This window comes from Microtus oregoni, unplaced genomic scaffold, assembly GCF_018167655.1.
Source record: "Microtus oregoni isolate MIOR12 unplaced genomic scaffold, Mior012 000004F_ref0000308, whole genome shotgun sequence".
NCBI lineage: Eukaryota > Metazoa > Chordata > Mammalia > Rodentia > Cricetidae > Microtus > Microtus oregoni.
In genome coordinates, this window is record NW_024543063.1 from 43,621,896 (window position 1) to 43,644,916 (window position 23,021).

Below are 23,021 nucleotides of genomic sequence, written 5' to 3' on the forward strand. Positions count from 1 at the left end.
GGGAGTCCGAGGGGACACACCACAAACAAAAGTCGTTTCTGCAGAGTGCGGTTAGGCGGCAGGGGGACTTTTACACATTTGAGAGTACGGTTTTGTTGCTTTGAGTCAGGGTTTCTCTGTGTGTGGACCTGGCTGTCCTGGAACTCACTCTGTAGACCAGGCTAGCCTCAAACTCAAAAGAGATCCACCTGTCTCTGCTTCCTGAGCGCTGGATTATAGGCATGTGCCACCACACCTGGCCAAGAGTTCTGTATTTTTTAATCTTTGAGAATAATATATAGTATACTGGCTAGTTTTTAGGTCAGCTTGATACAGGCCAGAACCATCACTAGAGAGAACCTCAGCTGAGGAAATGCCCCCACCAGCTTGGCCTGTGATACATTTTCTTGATTAATGATTGACAGAGGAGAGCACAGACCTCTGTGGCTGGGGCAACCACCGGGCAGACAGTCCTGTGTCCTGGAGGAAAGCAGACTGAGCAAGCCATAAAGAGTAAGCCAGTAGACGCTCCCTCCATGGCCTCTGCATCAGCTCCTGCCCTGCTTGAGATCCTGTCCTGACTTTCCCTTAGTAATGGAGTGTGATCCAGAAGCATAAGACAAAATAAACCCTTTTGGTAATAGTGTTTTTTTTTTTTTTTTTTTTTTTTGGTTTTTCGAGGCAGGGTTTCTCTGTGGCTTTGGAGCCTGTCCTGGAACTCGCTCTGTAGACCAAGCTGGTCTCGAACTCACAGAGATCCACCTGCCTCTGCCTCCCGAGTGCTGGGATTAAAGGCGTGCGCCACCATTGCCCGGCTGGTAATAGTGTTTTATCAAAGAAAAAAGAATCTCTAAGAAACATAGTGCTTTTGAAATTTAAGCAGTGATATGATATGCTTTGGAGAATCAGGCTGGCTTCTCATGAGGGAAAGTAATGATGACACCGTCTAAAATGTTTCAGCAATAATAGCATATGCTAGCAATGTTCTCTCTCTCTCTCTCTCTCTCTCTCTCTCACTCTGTGTGTGTGTGTGTGTGTGTGTGTGTGTGTCTGTGTGTGTGTGTGCAGAGAAAGAGAAGGACAGAAGCCACTGTGACAAATGGTGACCCCTGGTGGCTCAAAATGAAGGACACATAGACTTCACTGACTATTCCTGCAACTTTTGACTATGTTTGAAATATTCTCAAAATAAAGTCAGATGTAGTAGAAATGAAGTCAACTGAAAGGCAGAGTCCTGGGAAGCCCCCTACAGACCAGGGAGTGGAGACCCAGAAAGACCTTCAGCATATGGACAGAGACCTGGCCCCCCAGAAGGGACAGGATTTTTTTTTTTTTTTTTTTTTTTTTTTTGGTTTTTCGAGACAGGGTTTCTCTGTGGTTTTGGAGCCTGTCCTGGAACTAGCTCTTGTAGACCAGGCTGGTCTCGAACTCACAGAGATCCGCCTGCCTCTGCCTCCCAAGTGCTGGGATTAAAGGCGTGCGCCACCACCGCCCGGCAAGGGACAGGATTTTAAAACAGGTTTAAATGGCTTTATTTTCTCCATGATTTTTCCTCCCAAAGAGCCAATGTCCTTATACTACCGAGAGATCCCAGGACTTAGACCCAGAAAGCGACACTAGAGTCTGTGGTCTCATTAGAGAACGCCTCCACTGTCTAGTGACACCCGGGACACTTATGCAGTCCAGCTGGGCCTACAGTTCAAAGATCATGGCTTGAGATAGAGCTTCCTCTCATGATGCAGTCACCGGGGGCTCGAGGTACGCCCGTTTTGGATGGGGCGTCTGGTAGGAGCTGTCACCTCCGGTGATCTGCGCCAATGGCCTCTGTGACTGTGTTAAAACCCTGCTCTCTGGAAAGAAAACAAAGTCTGTCGTCAGGAGGCCCATGCTTGCCATGGGCACGCCGCTTGCCACACCACCCCACCCAGCACATCTTATGACCACTACTTTGCCCTCACCCAGGCCCCTGCACCCGTCTGCCCGGGCCTTCTGTGCAGGAAGGGAAGTGACTTTATACTGCAGTTCCCGGACACTAGTCCATGTCAATTCACTACCTGCTTCATTCTGCTAGGATTCCTCCATCCCTGGTCCCTGGGCAAGTGGCAGGCCCTGCCTTGTAATGAGCTCCGCCTCAGAATCACTGAATTCACTTGGCACTGTTTGTCCTTGGCCAAAGATGCAGCAGAGACATTTTCCCGCCCTGCCATCTGTGTTTCCCTCCAGCTCTCTGGGCATGCACAACAGACGGATGGCCAGTGTCACTTTCTAGTTAACCTCTCTGACCAACTTCCCGGTTAGGCTGCGTCAAGCCCCACTCACTTTAGAAGTGCCTCCAGCTCACGCTTGACCCTGACCACGACAGGAGGCCCCAGGAAGGTGAGGGCCGTGTACAGCTGCACCAGGGAGGCCCCAGCCTGGATCTTCTCCAACGCATCCTGCCCGCTGCTCACACCGCCAACCCCAATAATGGGAATCCTGCCTGGAGAGAAGCACATAGCAAGGCCAGGGAGGCGGGTGTAAGGACCCAGGCATCCATCAGGGAGGCGGGTGTAAGGACCCAGGCGTCCATCAGGCCTTGGTCCTGGCAAACACAACGGACGAGGGAAGAACCAGGGCCTCGTGAGCCTAAGGAAGCCTTGCCTTGAGTGAGGGCGTACATCTCCCGGATGGTCTGCGTTGACAAATCTCGGAGTGGCTTCCCACTCAGTCCTCCCACCTCAGAGCGCAGAGCACCTTGTAGGCTGGTAGGGCGACTCACTGTGGTGTTTGTGACGATCAGTCCATCGATGCCCAGCTGCAGCGTGAGACAGAGAAAGCGCCTCAAGCCATGGATCTGAGGGACTCAATGAAACTGTCTCTTTTGAGGACTGAGGCAGCCAGCAGGCCAGGGGTCAGTTCTGTAGGGCAGGACCCTCACGGCCTCACCCACACCTTGACTGGAGAGATGGATCAGAATGAGTCACTCAATGCGACACAGCAGTGTCTCACAGCAAGCCCATGACAGCGCCTAAGCAGGGTTTGACCTTAGCTGTCTGGGAGTATCTCAGGGAGTACGTGGTAGCACCAGGACTGAAATACAGGACTGCTGGACTGTGTTCCTACCACCCTGTATAGCCGGAGAAGCCTGCTGTTGGGACAGACATGAGACTGACAGACAGGCCAGCGCAGGCCTTAGACTTTCTGGATGAAGACAGATCAGAAGCAAGAAAAAGACTCGCCAAACACATTTCACTCACCAGGTGGACTATACAGTGACAGACAACCAAACAGCCTTCCACTCCACATAGAGGAAGTCACCAACCATGCCATTTTGTGTTATCCCAGCAGCGATGGACGACGGAGGCTACCCCCACCCTACCTGGGACCACCCTGACTCAAACCTCTCTCGCCACACTGGCAATGTCCTCCTTGTCCTGGGCCGTGAGGTCAGGGGCGATCTTCACCAGCACGGCCGGCTTCCGCACTCCCTTCAAGGCGTCCCTCTCCTGCAGCACCTAGGAGGACAAGCCAGAGATGGGGACCCCACCCCACAGCCCAGCAGTGCGGGTCGACGTTTTCACATACGGTCAACTAAAGCACAAGCTGTTTCTCCCCTTGGGATAACCGCTCAGGTTTGTTTTGTTCCTGAAAACAAGCAAGGAGATGTGTCACAAGGACTAGGCAGTGAGCACTCATTCCATTCACACGCAGTGCTGGGGACAGAGTGACAGCTGAGAGCCGTGCCAGCTCTGGCTGCCTGTGGTTTTACAGCAGTTAACTGCCTATTGGTATGACTGGGGATGTGAGAGATGAGACGGTGCCTGGAAAAGGTACGATGAGGGTTCCTAGGCCAGATGTGAATAGCTTCGCCAGAAAGATGAAACCTAGTAAGGGCAGGAGGAACATGTGATGGTGTAATGACACACCTTGGCCAGCAGGAGGCGCAGCTCAGTCTTTCCCTGGAGGCTCCTCAGGCCAGCAGTGTTGGGACTGGACACATTCACCACGAGGTAGTCAGCCAAGGGGCCCAGGACACGAACGCCCTCTACATAGTCTGCAGCAGCATCCACCGAAGTCTTATTCTTCCCCAGGTTGATTCCCAGGGGCAGCCCATCTGTGAAGAGCAAGTTTCCCAGGCAACATTTTGAGTACAGGTGGGACTCCCCTGAATCGGCTGACGGAGAAGGTTCATTCTGGGGGCTGCTGCCTGATGGCTGAGAGCCGCTTCATCATCTGTCTCTATGACAAGTGCATGCACATACAAGGATGCTTCTGGCATACTAAGCCTTTTATCTTTTTAATTAAATAGAGAAATTAGAAGCCTAAATACTGGGAAAAAGCAGAAAAACAGGAGGAAGCTGTGCATGGTGGGCACTTGTAAGCACAGTTCTCAGGAGGTGTAGTTAAGAAAATCAGGAGTTCAAGGTCATCCTTAGCAACATAGCAGGTTCAAGGTCAACCAGGGCCGCCTTCTCACAGCCCATCACCTTCTTGGTCACCAGTTTAAAAGTCAGATTTCTGTAACATTTCCTAAGAGGTCTCGAAGCTTCAAGTCCAGCACCCAGCAGGCCAGAATCACTTGTGAGCTTTGGCACAAGTGAGCCGCATGGAGAGTACGGCTTCCTGAGTAACTGGGCCTGTCACTGTGCTCACCCCTGCACGGGCACGATTACGGAGTGAGGAGGGCTGAGCTACTCTTTACACAGAGCACTGTCTCTTCTATCAGCTCGTGTTCCTAGGCCTGGTGCTGGCAGAAAGCGTCTGCAAGGCCGCTAGCTGCCAGCAGATGCCTGTGGGCAGGGCACGGACACGGGACTTGGCCTCACTCCAATGAATGTGAGGGCACAGACTGAGGGTGAAGGGTGGACATGGTACAATGGCGAGAAAGCCAGCCCACAGAGAGAGCACTGCGGGCATTGAAAAGAAGAGACGGAAGGCAGGAGGCAGGAGAACACCACAAACCACGGACATCATGTTAAGACCTTCACAGTTGCAGGGCTGGCAGGGTCTGGTTCTATCAAAGCCAGGATTGTTTTGTTTTCTGTTTTCTGTTTGTGTTTTTGTTTTAGGGTTTTGTTTGTTTCTTTTTCAAGACAGGGTTTCTCGACCTCACAGGGATCCTCCTGCCTCTGCCTCCCAAGTGTGCTGGGATTAAAGGTGTGCGCTAGCACCACACAGCCAAAGCCAGCGGTTTTTAAACACTGTCGTTTCCTATGTCCACCATCTGAGCTTGCCAAATGCTTCAGCCCTTTCTTCCTTAGCTCCTCAAATAAACGCAGAAGTCCTTGGCTTAACCTTCACGCTATCGGCCATCAAATGAGACTAGGACCTCCTGAAAGACATTGTCGAGGCGAAGGAGAAAAGCCCCCAGAACTACAGAAGGTATGTGAGGAGCGGAGAGCTATGGGCAGAGGGCCACCACCCAGGGCTCTGGCCCCAAAATGCACCTCTGAGCGCAAAGCAGACCACAGAGGACAAAGACATCTCCATGAAAAGCCACCAAAAGCAAGGCCTGAGGACAGCTGGTCCCGAGTGGGTAGGCGCGCAACACCTCTGCCCTGCTCTTTAGCTCGTAGCGCACACCATTTACACAATGAACGAAAGGACAGCTGCGCTGGACGTGTGCAGATGCACTCGGGTCACGTCTTAGCTACCCCCCCACGTGCTCTCTGCTGACCCCAAGCCCCCAAGTTAGGACACAATCCAGGTTCCATCGGTGCCGGAGACCAGAAAGGCCGTGCTGAATTCTGACATCCGTTACAACCTTTGAGGCTGAGGTAGAAGCTGGACAATCCCCAAACGAGAGGAGCCTGAGTGGCTTTGTGTGGTTTTTATTGTCTGTTTCCTATCGCTGGGTCGCATGCCCTCCCCCTGTATTTCTCTGTATAGAGGAAGAGAGACCCTCCCACGACTCCCGACTTTACCTGCAGTGAGCTTGGTCTGCTTCTGCTGTCGGGCGCGCAGCCTGTGTTCCACCACCAAGAGCCCGTGGCTGTTGAATCCGTACCTGGTGCACATAAACACACAGGAAAGGGGTGGAGTTAGAGGTGACAGCTGGAAAAAGCACCCGAGACCATTTCCACACTCTCACACCGGCTCCTCTTTATTGTCAAATGGGTGGGAGCTAGAGTCGCCATGGAAACACACATGTGGTGTGTCTGTACAACTGTTCCCAGAAAGGTTGAATGGGGCAGGGAGGACCCACCACGAACACGGGCAGCACCATCCCACAGGCTCACAACCCAAACCGAGTAAGGAGAAAGTGACCCAAGCACCAGCATCCTCCACTCCCTGCTTCTTCACTGCAGGTGCAAAGTGGCCCTCTGCCTTAGGCTGCTGCCACCAGGAGGGCTTGTGCCCTCAGACAGTGAGCCAAAATAAACACCCCTTCCTTAAGCTGTTTTTTGTCAGAACTCTGTCCCAGGAACAAGAATAATAGCTAACGGGGTCTGGTTACATCACTTTGTAGCTTGCAGCCAGAGCAACGCAGCATGGGCAGTGACCGTGATCTGCTGGCGCAGTAAATACCCGTCCTTCAGCATGTCTGTGCTGAACACATGCCACGGACATGAGCAAGAAGGCTAAGTGTGCATGCGTCCAGGAGCACAGACGCCTGCCCCTCACCACTCCCTGCCCCATGGGGCTCTGCCAAGTACATTACCCAAAGTCTCATGGAACAGCCAAATCAGAAACACAGGTATTTTGTCTGCCCAGCCCTAAAGACACTGGTCCCTGCAGTAATCCAACAGAAAGATCTATGACCTGTCGAGAAGCTTTCTGAAATAAGCAGTAGGAAGCGCGGCCACAGGTCTGCCGAAATCCTCACCAGGAAGCTCTTCAAAAATCTCCCGGCAAAAAAGTACGACGGTCTTCCCTTTGCAGTTACACTAAGTACTCAGAACCATGAAGGCTGAGGCTTCACGCAGTCGGAAGGACTCCTCCTCCTAAGAGCAGCCGTACATGCTGAACACTCCGTCCTTGTTCATCCAAAGCAAGGGCCAATTGTGCAGTACCAAGGCCACTGGCAGCATGTGGCCACCAGCTCTGCCCAAGTCAGAGGACCCAGAAGTAAAGGCACGTGGGTGCCGGAGGACCAGAAGCCAATAAAAGGGGAGTGTAGTTAGCCAATGATTTTTACATCGACTGCATGTTAAGATGGTTTTAGAATACATTGTTTATAATTAAATCTTAATAATTATAAATAAGTATCAAATTCATTCCTTTTTCTAGTTTTTAATGTAGTCATGAGAATATTTCAAATTACAAGTGAGATCATTATATTCCTATAGGCCAACCCTGGACCAGGGCAATGGAGTAACAATGTAGAAAAGTGAACACTGTCAAGTCCAAGCCTTTCCCAGCTGATCTTTGCAGCCAGCACCAGCTCTGAGCCTCAGCAGGAACACCTGGTACAATCCTAACAGCTGTGTTCCAAGGTTGGGGTGAGCGCTGCCTCGTGTTCAAAAGGGCTCCTGAATACTCCAAATGACAGAATGTCCTTCCATCTTAGGAGAAAAGCAGAAGGCGGGTCTTCCATCTCAGAGATTCCAGCAGGGGAGGAGATACTCCCCACAACACTGAGCCACCCCCTACCTGTTAATGACAGCTTGGTCCTCCGGGAGGCGGAATACTCTGGGTCTGGGGTTTCCTTCCTGAGGCTGGGGAGTCACACTTCCGACCTCAACAAAACCAAAGCCCAGCTTGTAGAGGCCATCCACAGCTTCCCCATGTTTGTCAAATCCTGCAGCAATCCCTATTGGATTTCGGAATTTACGGCCCAGGACTCTCACTTCCTGGAAAGGAGACAAGGGCAGAGGTGTACGTGGCTATACCAAGTAGTTCTCACAGCAGGACTCCCAGCATCTTGCAGCAGAAGTCCCCTAGAGCTTGCTGAGCACCAGTGGGCCCACCGAATAGGGATCTGATGGAGGAAGGTCATTGGCTAATAAAGGAACTGCCTTGGCCCATTTTATTGGTTAGAAGATAGGTGGGAGGAGTAAACAGAACAGAACGCTGGGAGGAAGAGGAAGTGAGCTCAGACTCCACAGCTCTCCTCTCGGGAGCAGACGCCTCAGAGAGACGCCATGCTCCTGGCTCCTGGGCAGACGCACGCTATGAAGCTCCAACCCAGGATGGACATAGGCTAGAATCTTCCCGGTAAGCGCACCTAGGGGCGCAACACAGATGATTAGAAATGGGCTAAATTAATATGTGAGAATTAGCCTAGAAGAGGCTAGATAGAAATGGGCCAAGCAGTGATTAAAAGAATACAGTTTCCGTGTAATTATTTTGGGTAAAGCTAGCCGTGGGGGCGGCCGGGTGCCGGGGATGCAGCCCCGCCGCCCTTATTACTACAGGGATCTTTGGGAGGAAGGACACTCTGAGGTGTCTATCTGCAGGTGCTTCTGATGTCTGCTGGAGTCTGACACCAGAGGCCTCAAGGCTGAGGGAGAGGCTGTATCCCACCACAGGAGAACAGGAGACAGGTGCTATCCAGCACAATTATGGTGGCTCTTCTTATCTACTCAACCTGGGCAGGAGAAGGAGTCCTTGGGTGTCGTCAGCCTTTAGGTCATGCTACTCGGACACCAGTGAGTACCACGCAGCCGAGCCCATCACCCGCCTCTAGTATACAAGCACCAGTTGACCTTTCCTCCATGACTGACCAGAAGCCAGCAGCAATGAGCATCATGGAGAGTTGGAGGGAGGACACTGGCCGGCACTGGTGCTGGTTCCAGTGAGCTCTTAGAGGTCAGGTAAGTGTCCCCAAGGGGAAAGTCACATGGTCTTGAAATCCACAGGAGACGAGAAAGGGCACAGGAAGGTAAGAATGTGCATGCAGCACCTCAGAGCCACGAGGCGAGAAGTGCGGCTCTAACAGGCCCTCAAGCCGGTTCTTGTCCCTGGCTGTGTGACAGAGCCTGCGGCATTGTCAAGCTTCTCTGAGATTATGGTTAAACTGGTCAGTCAGACCTGGGCAGCCAAGCATCCCAAAAGCACCCCCACCCTCCCAGGAGAGCCGAGTCAGGACAGGGAACTGAAGCCTTGGGCAGAGAAGTAAATTGAGGGAGGAAAAGTGGGATACGAGGAGCAACTGGCCTGGCTGCCGGGGAGTAGGGACATACTGTATGGTCCCACTTACTCAGGAAGCTGAGGCCCAGAAATCATTTCAGCCCACAAGTTTGAGATCAACCTGGACAACATGGACCCCTCTCAAAAGAAAAAGGGTATGCTGGGTGGTGGTGGCGCATGCCTTTGATCTCAGTGCTTGGGAGGCAGGGGCAGGTGGATCTCTGAGTTTGAGGCCAGCCTGGTCTACAGAGTAAGTTCAAGGATAGCCAGAGCTATACGGAGAAAACCTGTCTCAACGAGAGAGAGAGAGAGAGAGAGAGAGAGAGAGAGAGAGAGAGAGAGAGGGAGAGAGAGAGAGAGAGAGAGAGAGAGAAAGAAAGAAAGAAAGAAAAAAGGTAGCATCCAGAGAAAGAGACAGCAGAAGGGCCACACTGACTCTGGGCCAGAGAAGTGAGTTGTGACTGGATGTGACTGGAGCAGGTAGTTATCTAGGACTTAAGTCCTCCACCCCCTCAGGATGATGAGTACACCCAGGGCCTGCTTCTGATGGGGGGGGGGGGGGAGAAAGGACCCATCTGGCCGGACTGCAGTATCCTCCTGACCCTTCACACCTACCCAGACAGAGGACATAGTATCTAAAAGAGACGACCCTTCCCAGCTAACACTGCATGCATTAGCTGTTTAACAACTACAGAAGATTTCCCTGCTCAGCAGAGGGATTTCAGCAAGGCAGGCCAGTGGCCAAGGTTGGACACTGGAGTCAGACTCCATGGGTTCGAATCCTGGTCCTGCCACCTCCCAGCTGCATGACCTTGGGCAAGTTTCCTGCTCTGTGGATGGAGATGAGATAGGACCAACCTCAAACAGCAGTGGTGAGGATTAAAGCTGTGAGCGTAAGCTACATGGTGAGTGTTCTTCCGTAAGTTCACGAGATGCTTCCTCAGCCTGGGCTCCAGGTCCCAGCTGCCTGCGGACCTGCAGCTCTGGTTTTCAGAAGCACAGTCGCAGCAGAGGACACAAGCACTGAAGGATGTGACCTCTCCCACACACCTAAATGGAACACAGTGTGACCCAGGGACACCTACCAGCATGTCAGAGTCCTGAAATGGAGCTCGAGGAAGGAGCCCCAGGGACGTGAAGCGAACAGCGAGGCGGTGGGCTGATTCTGGGTCTAGCAGCCTCTGCAGGGCCGGCATGAGGTATTCAGCGTAGAAATGGTCATCGCCGGTGGCTGTCAGGTAAGAGGTGAAGAGAAGTCCTCCGCCTCCGAGGATGATGGCTGCATCCAGGGCCCGCTTCTAGTGGGGGAAAAGAAAGGCTCCATGGAGACCCTCATCAGGCCAGGCTGCAGCACCCTTCCTCACCCTGAGGACATTACATCTACATGAATTGAGAGCCCTTCCCTGCTCACACTGCCCCCCTTCATAGCCTGCCCACTCACACACCAGCCTTTGTAGACATAGTACCTACATTGCTTACACAGATTCTAGTCCTGAATAGTTTTTTTTTTCCTAAGAACCAGCCAGGAAATTTTCAAGATAGGGGCCACACGGGAGAATTTTTACTAGTTAATGAAGAAGGGTCAATGCTGATAGATTAGGCATGGAGAAATCAGTCCTGTCAATATTCTTCTTTGATTAAAGTTAACACACTAATTTCCCTATGTTTGAACTTGCTATTGCTATTTAGGCAGGTTTAAAAACCTTCCTATTATCTGAGCCAAAGAACAAGCTGTAGTTCACCACCAAACACCCACTCCCCACATTTCACAAATATACGGTAACTTTGCCAGAAATATAAGTACCTTTTGTTTTTGTTTTTTCAAGACAGGGTTTCCCTGTAACAGTCCTGGCTGTCCTGGAACTAGCTCTGTAGACCAGGCTGGCCTCGAACTCACAGAGATCCGCCTACCTCTGCCTCCTGAGTGCTGGGATTAAAGGCGTGTGCCTCAACTTCCAGGTGGTGCCTTGTAATTTAAGGACAACTGTGCAGTGTGCACAAAACATTGCAAAAGAATCAGTCATCATTCCTAAAAGCCCACCAGAAAGGGCGCACTGTGCTGTGTGTGCACCAGTGGACCCCTTCTACGTAGAGGCTTAAACACCTGATCATCAGCCAGGCCGTGGTGGTGCACACCTTTAATCCCAGCACTCAAGAGGCAAAGGCAGGCAGATCTCTGTGAGTTCAAGGCCAGTCTTGTCTACAAGAGCTAGTTCCAGGACAGGCTCCAAAGTTACAGAGAAACCATGTCTCAATAAAAATAAATAAATAAAAATTAAAAAAAATTAAAAAAACACCAAAAACCTGTAGGTGAATTGTGTTCTGAAATTCATGTTTTAATTTAGCCTTTATTAGCACATGGTGTTTATATTTTGAAAGTATACCAGTTACTGGTCTGAAATGTCCTTTGTGTATAATATAAAAGTGGCTACAATATAAACATAGCTTCACTCTCTGGGTAGAGAATCACTACCCCGGAGCCCAAAAGTGGTTCACAAGGCTTTTTGATAATTAGCACCACCAGATGCCAAGTGGCTAATGCATTCATTCAGTCCTTCAAAAGCAAGCAAACCAGGGCTGGTCCCTGTCCTTCAGAAGAGTGTAACCTAAGGAAGCCACAAATCAATCATCATGAGCCAAGGAAACTGACATGAAGGAGAAAGCAACTGAAGCATCTTGAGGAAGGGAGTCAACGGAGACACAAAAGCTAAAGAGCAGGAAGCAGGTGGATCTCTAGGGGGCTGAAGCCAAGGAAGGGTCAGAGAATGGAGATCTGTTTGGAACTAAAAGGAAAGCATTGCTTAAAATGAAGCAGGAGAAACGAGAGTGATGTCAGCCAGGATACAGATCTGGGGGCTGGAGATAGCTCAGTGGCTAAGCGCACTTGCTGCTCTACCAGAGTTCGGCTCCCGTTCCCGTGTCAGACAGCTTACCACGAGCCTGTAACTCGAGCTTTAGGGGCTCCAACACAGCTGGTTTCAGGGGGCACCTGTATTCACCCTTCCACCCCTCCCCACACCTACACATAATTTTATTTTTTAATGGGATTTGTTCACTAAACAAGGAAGTAGAGGATGTGCTCAGATTCGCCCACAGCAAACCAGGTATTCATTCTCCCTCCTCCTGGGAGTTTGCAGAAATGCCTCACGTCTCAGGCAGCACTATCTGCGCACTCTTTCCCAAACCAGGGACACAACCAAGAACTCTTCACACTGGGCTCCCATTTTAACCACACTGTATCTAGAAGGGTGGCCGCATGTCTTATTTCATTCTGTCCTGGATCCTTTCTACAAGGCTAGTAGACCATGTGCTCACAGAGGTCCGATACTAGCTCAGTTTAAAAAAAAAAAAAAAAATGCCATCGATCGCTCATGCTTAGACCAGCCTCGGCCAGGCACGCTTGTTTTTGGCATGCCCCTAGCTGCGCACCCGTGCAAGATACGCTGCAAGGGCCCCAGCCTTTCACGCTCCCCGCCTCATCTCCTCCCATCCTGTGCTCCGACCACGCGTGAACTCCCACGGCAGGACTCACTCGCAATTGTCTCCACGCCATGCTCCTTCGGCCACTGGGTCCGCCTCTGCCTCCACTCCATTGGAGAATGTGGGCTCAGCTCCACCTATCTCCCCAGCCCTGCCTGAAGCCAGTCCCACCCCTAGATGTTGAGTGGACGGTCGCACGCGTGCGTTCTGCCTGGAACCCGACCTCTTCCGTTCCTCCCTCGCTGTGTTCTCTTTTACCGGTATCATGCCTTCTAAAGAATGCTCGCTACTGCGCCGAGCTTGTCCGAAATTCCACACCCTCCCTTCTGTGCATCAGTGAGGAAGAGGTTTCCAGAAGCCTCTGGAGTGGGGAATAGACGCCTCCGAAGTCAGTGTGCATTACCCTAATGCTTTCCTACCTTTCGGAAGGAAACAAAGGACTATAGCCCCCGAAGGTTCCGCATGATTGTCTTTATGCCAGAGCTTCGGTATGACTGTCAACTTAAGAATTCTGTTTTACAATGACTTCTTGAATTTTGCATACAAATGGATGGAAATAGAAAACACTATGCTGAGTGAAGTAAGCCAGACCCAAAAAGAGGAACATGGGATATACTCACTCATATTTGGTTTCTAGCCATAAATAAAGGACATTGAGCCTATAATTCGTGATCCTAGAGAAGCTAAATAAGAAGGTGAACCCAAAGAAAAACATATAGGCATCCTCCTGAATATTAACCTTCATCAGGCGATGAAAGGAGACAGAGACAGAGACCCACATTGGAGCACCGGACAGAAATCTCAAGGTCCAAATCAGGAGCAGAAGGAGAGAGAGCGCGAGCAAGGAACTCAGGACCGCGAGGGGTGCACCCACACACTGAGACAATGGGGATGTTCTATCGGGAACTCACCAAGGCCAGCTAGCCTGGGTCTGAAAAAACCTGGGATAAAACCGGACTCGCTGAACATAGCTGACAATGAGGACTACTGAGAACTCAAGAACAATGGCAATGGGTTTTGATCCTACTGCACGTACTGGCTTTGTGGGAGCCTAGGCAGTTTGGATGCTCACCTTACTAGACCTGGATGGAGGTGGGTGGTCCTTGGACTTCCCACAGGGCAGGGAACCCTGATTGCTCTTCGGGCTGACGAGGGAGGGGGACCTGATCGAGGAGGGGGAGGGAAATGGGAGGCGGTGGCGGGGAGGAGGCAGAAATCTTTAATAAATGAATAAATAAATAAATTAAAAAAAAAAGAATTCTGGGGCTGGAGAGATGGCTCAGTGGTTAAGAGCATTGCCTGCTCTTCCAAAGGTCCTGAGTTCAATTCCCAGCAACCACATGGTGGCTCACAACCATCTGTAATGGGGTCTGGTGCCCTCTTCTGGCCTGCAGTCATACACACAGACAGAATATTGTATACATAATGAATAAATAAATATTTTAAAAAAAAGAATTCTGTTTTATAGAGCGCATTCATGCCAGAACGTTGTAAACAATAAATACATAAATTTTTACTCCCCCACTTTAGGACATAATTTGGGGCAAGTTGGGGGAGACTGTAGAGATGGCTCACTTCTTAACATTTGCTGGAGAGGATCCGAGTTTCCGTCCAAGCACCCAAATAGGTGGCTCACAACTGCCTGTAACTCCAGCTTCAGGAGATCCTATTCTTCGTTTGCACATTCCCACATGCAGACACATACACCTACACATGATTTAAAATGATTAAATCTTAAGTCTCTTGTGCATTTGAGAAAAAAAAACATATTTGGCTTTTGGAGATTGGCTTGCTTCACTTAACATGATCTTCAGTCCCATATATTTTCCTGTAAATTATCTCCTTTCAGTCTTTTTAATGGATGACTATTGTTCTACACCTATGTATACCATATTATCTTTATCTGTTCTTCTGTAGCAGATTCCATAACTTGGCTGCTCTGAATAGCGCTGGGGGGGGGGAATGGTGCACAGTACCTCTGTTGTGTGCTAGGTATATTCCTTTGGGAGTATACATATTTCTAGAAATGACATAGCTCAGACTTTTTGGTGGTGATTCTGTCTGTTGGTTGCTTTTAAATTTTTCTTCTGTGTGTGAGAGTTCAGGCACCAGCCTGCTATGGCAGACATGTGGAGTCCAGAGGACAACTTTCAAGACTGTTCTCTCTGCCTTGTTGAGGAGCAGGACCGCTCTTGTTTCTGCAGCACTGCATACTCTGGGCTACCCGGCGATTCTGTCTCTATCTCTCTACTCCTGCAGGAGTGCTGAATACAGATGTTTACCACTGGGCTAGCAGGCGATTCTGTCTGTATCTCCCAACTCCTGTAGGAATGCTGGATACAGATGCTTATCTCTGTATCCTGTGGGCTCTGGGGTTCCAACTCAGGTTACCAGGCTTTCACATGTAATGGCTCTGTCAATTTATATTCTCACAAGCAGTGTTCAAGGTTTCCCTCTTGGTTGGATCCTTGCCAACATAGTTGTTTCTTTTCTTCATGAAAGACATGCCAAGGATTGAAACTGAATGTTCCTGTAGCTATGATCTGCATGTCCATGAAAGCTAAGGATGCTGAACATTTCTTCCTATGACTTATTGGCCATTCATGCTACTCTAGAGAGTTGTCTGCTCATTTCATTTGCCCATTTATTGATTAGGTTACTTGGGGAGGGCTGGTCTTTATGTTTAGTGCTTTTTATATGCTAGATATTAGCCCACTGTCAGATAGGTAGCTGGCAAGGCCTTTTCTCTCGTCTGTTTCTTACTCTGGTAACTGTTTCCTTTGCTGAACAGATTTTTGATTTCATGATTTTAAATTTCTTCCAATTGCCAGTCCTTGCTATTTCCTAGGTTAATGACTTCCCATCCACAAAGTCCTTGCCTATGCCTAAATCTTGAGGGTTTGTACAAACTTGCAAGCCCTGGACCCTAGGGACATGGACTTGAAAAAGGGGAACTCACCCAGACAAAGCCAATCTTAGCCTGGCGGAGAGCACAGGCAAGAAGATCATTTTCCAACATGTAGCCCTGGGCCAATAGGAAAAACAGCCCATCTCGGTGGGACCTCTAGATGTTTAGTTTTTTTCGGTCTGAAAAACCTCTCCACCAATGCAATTATCCAAATCAAACCAAATCAGACAGAATTAGAAGTCCAGGTTTAATGGATGCTAACGCTCCTAGATGGCCCTCCGGGACAACAAGGGGGAAAGGGGGGGGACCAGGAAGACCATGGAGAACCAGAAATATCTTGTGTTAGTTCTCTGGTGGGGGGGGACAGTTTAAATAGCCTATGGGAGTGGTCTTGACCTTCCCTGGGGAGAGGTCACCATTTGGCAGGCTTTCTTGGAGGTGTCCTTTGGACTGAGGCAACTCCCAGGGGAGGTGGCTTGAAATGGAATTTTCCACCCAATGTTCCAAAATGGATGCCAGGAGCAGGGGTGAAGCCCCTAACCAAACAGTGAGCTGCCATGTGGATGCTGGAAATTGAACCTGAGTCCTCTGGAAGAACAGCTAGTGTTCTTAACCGATGATCCATCTCTCCAAGTCCCCACTCCTCAAGGTCCTTTAAGTATAGGCTTATATTATCTGTAGACAGGGATAATTTGGGTTCTCCCCTTCCTGTTTGTAGCTCTTTTTATTTTTCTTGCCTCATTGTTCTAGTGAGTAATTCTAGTGCTTTACTGAATAAATCTGGTGCCTTAGTTAGGGTTTCTAGTCCTGCAATGAAACACCATGACCAAAGAAACAAGATGGGGAGGGAAGTGTTTATTGGGCTTAACTTCAGCATTGCTGTTCATCACTGAAGGAAGTCAGAAGAGGAACTCAGACAAGGCAGGATCCTGGAGGCAGGAGTTGATGCAGAGGCCATGGAGGGGTGCTGCTTACTGGCTTGCTCCTCATGGCTTGCTCAGCCTGCTTTCTTATAAAACCCAAGACCTCCGACCCATGGATGACACCACCCACCATGGGCTGGCCCTCCCCCATTGATCACTAATGATCAATGCCTTAGAGCTGGATCTCATGAAGACATTTCCTCAACTGAGGCTCCTTCCTCTGATGACTCCAACTTGTGTTGAGACACAACACCAGCCAGTGCAGCTGGGGAGAATGGACACCTTTTAATCCTCCCTGAATTTAGAGGAAATGCTTTCCATGTTCCCCACTTGAATATAGGTTTATTACACGGAGCCTTCTATTTTTTTTTTTTAAGAAATCATGAATGTTTATAGGATCCCTTCTATTTCCTTCTGCATTGGTTCTTCTGTGGTTGGGAAGTGGATAAGTGCACTTGTCCTGTGAGGTTGCCACAGCTCCATCAGCACCGGCAGATAACATTGTTGGGTCTAGTCATCTTGGTTATTTGCTCCAGGAATGATATTATCATTCCATGCCCTCCTGGTTCTCAGGGTTTCTCTGCATAGTCCGGGTGTCCCGAAGAATTTGTCTTTGTGAGTGAGACGACCTTTTACTCCTGGCTCTTCTCAATGCATTACTCACCAGAACCTTCTTCCTCTCATCATTAAGTACAATAATTTTATTTCTTCCTGAATTAGACGTTTTCAACGTATGGACCAGATGATGCCCTTCAATAGGATACTACAGCGTTTTCAAACGAAGGGGATAGGTCCTCAGCTTCCGACTTCAGAGATGTCTGTTTCCACAATGGTTTTCAAACTCATAAGGGCATTAAGAGCTGAGGATACGGCTCCGTGGTAGAGTTCATGCATGGGGCCCTGAATCCCATCCCAGTAACAGGCACACTAAAAACACAGGTGAAGAGAGAAGAAGCATTATTTGGGTTGCTTAGATGACCATCTCAACCCTGAAGGCTGCCAGGTGGTTCAGTACTGTATTTGCTTGCTTCTATGATCATGCACAAAAGAAAAAGACCAGCTGGACAAATCAACGAAGGGTGTGCCACAGGTGGAGGCCAAGGGGTAAGCTCTGTAAACACAAAGGTTTTTCAGCGAATCAATAATCCAAAAGAAATGAGGGAATTGAAGCTTCCCAATGGCGTGAAGTACTGTGCCTGCCTCAGGCAAAGGAGATGGTGCAGTCATAAGCCAGAACCACACAGATTTGCTGTTGGGTTCAGCCAAGTGTGAGCTTTATTGGTTTCTAGTTTTGTTTGCTTTTTTTTTAAAAAAAAAATTCATTCTTTCATCAACTGTTTATCTAGTTTTAATGACTAGGTAAGATCTTTAAAATACAGTTCATGTGTGCTTTTGGTTTTGTGCACTTAAACAGAATACAGCCATCTGAATCAATCCCAATGGTGGCAAATAGGAAAGACATGCAAGTCTGGAGATTTATCGGCGATGGTATTTATGTTCTTACCCATTAAAACCCTTCTGGGAAATGGAGCCCTGCTGCATGAGTAGATTCCAACTGCTCTGTCACAAAAGCATGTTGGAGGGTAGCTCTGAGATGACAGACATGTTCATTTGCTTTACTACATTGCATTAGCACTTGTGTCCTGGAATACCGTCCATCCTTTATAGAATGTGTACTATGATAATCCACACTAACAATATGCTAATGAGATTCACTGAAGCAAGTCCATACCTGAATCTATCCTATTTCAGTCTGGTTCCTACTCCTGGCTAAGCTGTCTTAGCTTCTCCTTCTCCTCCTTCTCCCTAGTCTCCTGAACTTTCCATAGTGTTTCCTCTATTGGCTTCAGGTCACCTTTAAGTTCTAGCTTCTAGAAAGAAAATATGTGATAATTGATCAGCTGCATCTGACTTATTTTGCTTAGCATGAAAACCTCTGGTTCCATCCATTTCCTGGCAAATGGCATGATCCCATCCTTCCTGACCAAATAGACTCTGCTGTGTATAGCCACCATATCTCCTTTAGTTGGTCATCCGGGCTGATGTTGTGGCTTGGCCCTGGCGAATGGTACTCAGATCAGCATGGATACACAGGCTGTCTTCTCGATGCTGACTTTACTCCCTTTGGTACACACCTAGTCCTGGTATAGCAAGGTCACACAGCAGTTCCTGGGCGATCTGACACCTTCATACCATTGCACATAAAATAAAGTTAAATCAATCATAAGAAAGAACAATCTGCTTCTGTGGGGGACAGTTTATTCTTTCTTCTATTTCTGTGACACTCGGTCAATCCCTGTCTAAAAAAGGATGCTTAGCAGTTCTCCCATATATATATATATATATATATATATATATATTTTTTTTTTTTTTTTAATTTTTCGAGACAGGGTTTCTCCGTAGCTTTTTTTGGTTCCTGTCCTGGAACTAGCTCTTGTAGACCAGGCTGGCCTTGAACTCACAGAGATCTGCCTGCCTTTGCCTCCAAAGTGCTGGGATTAAAGTCGTGCACCACTACGCTCTCCCTTATATTTTATTAGCCATTAGTGTATCTCCTGAGATGTCAATTCAGATCATTTGTCCATTTATTGATTGCATTCCCTATTCTTTTGTTAACTTTTTTTTTTTTTTGGTTTTTCGAGACAGGGTTTCTCTGTGGTTTTGGAGCCTGTCCTGGAACTAGCTCTTGTAGACCAGGCTGGTCTCGAACTCACAGAGATCCACCTGCCTCTGCCTCCCGAGTGCTGGGATTAAAGGCGTGCGCCACCACCGCCCGGCAACTTTTTGAGTTCATTATACAGTCTGGATATAATGGCCAATAAAGATAATTTTAAAAAATCAGTCATAGCTGAACGGTGGTGGCTCACGCCTTTAATCCCAGCACTTGGGCGGCAGAGGCAGGCGGATCTCTGTGAGTTCGAGACCAGCCTGGTCTACAGAGCTAGTTCCAGGACAGGCTCCAAAGCCACAGAGAAACCCTGTCTCGAAAAACCAAAAAAAAAAAAAAAAAAACAATAATCAGTCATAAGGGCTGGAGAGATGGCTCAGTTGGTTAAGAGCACTTGTTCTTTCAGAAGACCCGGGTTCAATTCCCAGTACCCAACACAATGGTTCACAAGCATCGTACCTTCCAGTCTAGGGAACTTGACACCTTCTTCTGGCCTTGCAGGCACTAGCCATACACATGGTGTGCATACGTACATATAGGCAAAACACCAATTTACATGAAATAAAAATAAGTAAATATTTTTAAATGTTTAACTCAATAATAAGACTCAATAAGAATAGTCTTGTTTTTTATATAAAAAAATCCATTTTTCTGGACATGGCTCTGTGCCCGAGTGCTTGTGTGGTATGTATGAGGTCCCCAGTTGGATCTCCATACAGCAAAAACTAAAATCACCGAGTCTAGGAACACTGGCTTAGCTATACACCAGCCTCTCCCTGCTTCCAGAAAGACTTGGCTTCATAATGGATCTTTATTTGCTGAAGACACATCTAGTTTATGTAGACACAGATGGAAAGCCCTGTTTCTATTTATTTGCAGCAGGTAAGAACTCCATCTGGGCTCTCTAAACAAAGCAAAACCTTTCTCCTCCTTAACAGATTGTTCCCGTCCCACCAAAGAACAATACCAATGATTATGACAAACTCTCTGAGTCGTATTTATAGGGCCAGGCACCTGCTGAGCCTCCACACACTGTCTTGCTCACAGTGCAGGGAGATGCTCTTCCCGAGAAGGTCCTGTCTCTGGCTGTACATTATAGTAGGTGTCTCTCTGGGACACGAACTGAGCAACTCTCAGCCACATGGGGGAAAGAGCTGCTATCGGCTTTACATGCTTAACTGCAACTTCAAAGAAGCAGATACTTACTGCAAGAACCAGGGAGAACTCCTGACTTTCACTTGGAACCGAGGGCTTCAGACTCACATACAAAGCAGCTACCAAAAAGAGACAACGTGGTGGGTGGGAACAAGCCTACAGACCCTAGGAAAGCATCAAGAGGCAACCTACTCAGGTAGGGCTCTGGTATGAGTGCCGAGGAAAGAAACATCTTGTGCCTTGTTCTAGGGGGGAAGAAAGTTGCTTGAATCTTTCAGCTTTTATATTCAGGAAAAAAGGCATGGTCCCGAGCATTATCTCTCACTGCTGCCGTCCACTTTTATGGCTCTGCCTTCACTTGTCTCTGAAGAGCAGCGAAGGGCTTTTTGTCAAATTAATGAAGCTTGTGTCCCCATCTTCATGTATGATGTAGTTTTGCTTTGTTTAATTTGGGGCGTTTGGGGGTTTGTTCAATTTGTTTTGTTTTGTATTTGAGATTGTTTTGCTTTATAGCACAGAATGACCTAAAACTTGATATTTAGCCCAGATTGGCTTCAAACTCTCAATCCCCCTGCCTCAGCCTCCTGAATTTTGGCTTTCCAGATATACAAATGGTTCATATCCCAAAGAGAAAAATCTTTTACCATGATTTTCTTTGTTATCCTTGCCTCCAAATTTCCTAAAACAGAAGCTAGAAAGAAATTACCCATCTATTGTCTTTCTTACAAAATTAGGTAGCATAGTATTGCAGCTTTAGAGAAAAAAATTCCAAGAAATTATTATATCATCATTTCTCCATTAATGTCTGGGTAATTAATTTTAAGTTCTATGATTAAAACCCTCTACTATTAAAGAGTAATCTATAGTGTGTAGTGAGGAGTCATAAACTGTTGTCTGAGTTTTCTGTCCTGCCCGGTTTCTGCAGTCATTACGTCCCAAAGAAATCACACAGAGGTCTACATTAATCATAAACTGATTTGGCCTAGTATCTTAGGCTTCTTATTAACTCTTACAACTTATATTAGCCCATTATTCTTATCTGTGTTAGCCACGTGGCTCAGTACCTGATTTGGCGAGGCAGTCACATTTTGCTTCTTCTATGGCCTGGGACAGGACTGCGGACTGGGTCTTCATCCCAGAATCCTCCTGTTCTCATTTGACCTGCCTCTACTTCCTGTCTGGTTGTCCTGCCTATACTTCCTGCCTGGCTACTGGCCAATCAGCATTTATTTAAAATATAATTGGCAGAATATAGACCATAAAATAAACTTCCATGTGTTGGACACCAGACAAATTGGGCCCTCATGTTGGTACGTGTGTGTACACCATGTCCATGTGTGCATGTGCCGCAGTGTGTGTATGAGGAGGCCGGGGACTCAGGTTTTGGTCCTTGCCTTCTACCTTGTTTGAGGCAAGGTTTTTTTTTTTCTCTTTGTGACAGCATACCCAAGGCTAGCTGTACCCCACGCCACCCGACCCACAGGTTTCCAGGGAGTCTCCTTTCTCCACCTCCCATCTCACCTAGAAGTACTGGGCTTACAGACATGGACTGCCATGCCTGACTCTATGGGGTGGAGAAAGGAGACTCTCCTTCCTTAAGAGTCCAGTGTCCCTCTAGGAGATGCCGCTGACTCAAAGGCCAGAAAGTGCAACTCCGTGACCATATATCCTAATGGCATCCTTCCAAAACTGGACCAGTGCTCGGAGACGCATCATTTCATTTGCCAGATCGGTGAGTGATGACTTTGCATCAACTTCAGTCTCGAAACTCATTTGCATAAGGAATGCACATGAGAGGATTTATTTTAAATAGTCTGTAATGGCCCACAGGGTCCATACAGGAATTTCTGTTGTAATTATCTTTTTAAACTTGTTTTTGTGTGCCTGTGGGGATGGGGGGTTGGCACGTGTGCCACAGTGCACATACATTGGTCAGAGGACAACATGTGGGAGTCAGTTCTCTCCTCCCACCATGTGGGTTCTGGGGTTTAAACTCGGGTCATCAGCCTTGGAGACAGGTGCTTTTACCCTTTGAGCCATCCCTCCAGCCTGCAATTTTTATTTTCATAATACTAGTAATCACAGAAAAACCCCACTGTCCTTTGGGGTGAGTGATGTCTTCATACATCCCACTATGCCAGTTGCCAGTTGAAGTCCTCTCATGGGTGACTTGGCTGAAGTGCGAGAGAAACTGAGTTAGTAACCTTCACATTCTGAATGTACACCCCTAATCTGGTCAGCTCTGGGTTGTAGAGACAAAAATGGGAAAGCAAAGAGAACGTGGCGAATGAAAATGAGGAGACATCTCTTAGAAGTGTGCTTCCCTGGAGCTGGAAGCTCAAAATGATCAGTCGGTGTGCACGTGTGCGTGTGTGTGTGTGCATGCGTGTGCGTGTGTGTGCGTGTGTGCATGTGTGTGCGTGTGTGCGCATGTGTGTGTGCGCGCGTGTGTGTGTGCATGTGCATGTGTGCATGCGTGTGCATGTGCGTGTGTGTGCGCGTGTGCGCGTGTGTGTACGTGTGTGTGCGTGCGTGTGTGTGCGTGTGTGTACGTGTGTGTGTGCGTGTGTGTGTGTGTGTGTACGTGTGTGTGCGTGTGTGTGCGTGTGTGCGCGTGTGTGTACGTGTGTGTGCGTGTGCATGCGTGCGTGTGCGTGTGCGCATGTGCGTGTGTGCGTGTGTGTGTGCGTGTGTGTGTGCGCGCCATTTTTATCTATTTGCACATGAATTCAGGTTCCTAGAGAGGCCAGGAGGCAGAGGTATCAGACTCTCCCTGGGACTGGAGTTATAGGCAGTATGATATGAGCTTCCTGACATGGATGCTGGGAATCACACTCAGCTCCTCTGCAAGAACAGA

At 48.4% G+C, this 23,021-nt stretch overlaps 2 protein-coding genes across 2 annotated transcripts in view; one reads left to right on the forward strand and one right to left on the reverse strand.

Annotated features, from left to right (window-relative positions):
• Positions 1-1,501: 1,501 nt before the first annotated feature.
• On the reverse strand, positions 1,502-12,717 carry Dhodh (dihydroorotate dehydrogenase (quinone)). The gene is made up of 9 exons (XM_041650465.1): positions 12,563-12,717; positions 10,116-10,328; positions 7,552-7,751; positions 5,883-5,965; positions 3,885-4,072; positions 3,360-3,473; positions 2,620-2,773; positions 2,299-2,458; positions 1,502-1,829 (listed from the first exon to the last, which is right to left on the reverse strand). Exons 1-9 carry the CDS (start codon positions 12,581-12,583, stop codon positions 1,775-1,777), a joined length of 1,188 nt encoding a protein of 395 aa, XP_041506399.1. The 5' UTR covers positions 12,584-12,717; the 3' UTR covers positions 1,502-1,774.
• Positions 12,718-20,065: 7,348 nt separating this feature from the next.
• Pkd1l3 (polycystin 1 like 3, transient receptor potential channel interacting) overlaps positions 20,066-23,021 on the forward strand; it is a 54,634-nt gene continuing 51,678 nt past the window's right edge. The window contains exons 1-2 of the mRNA XM_041650528.1: positions 20,066-20,360; positions 21,783-21,896. Coding sequence (XP_041506462.1) covers positions 20,066-20,360; positions 21,783-21,896 — 409 coding nt within the window. The remainder of the gene's footprint in view (positions 20,361-21,782; positions 21,897-23,021) is intronic.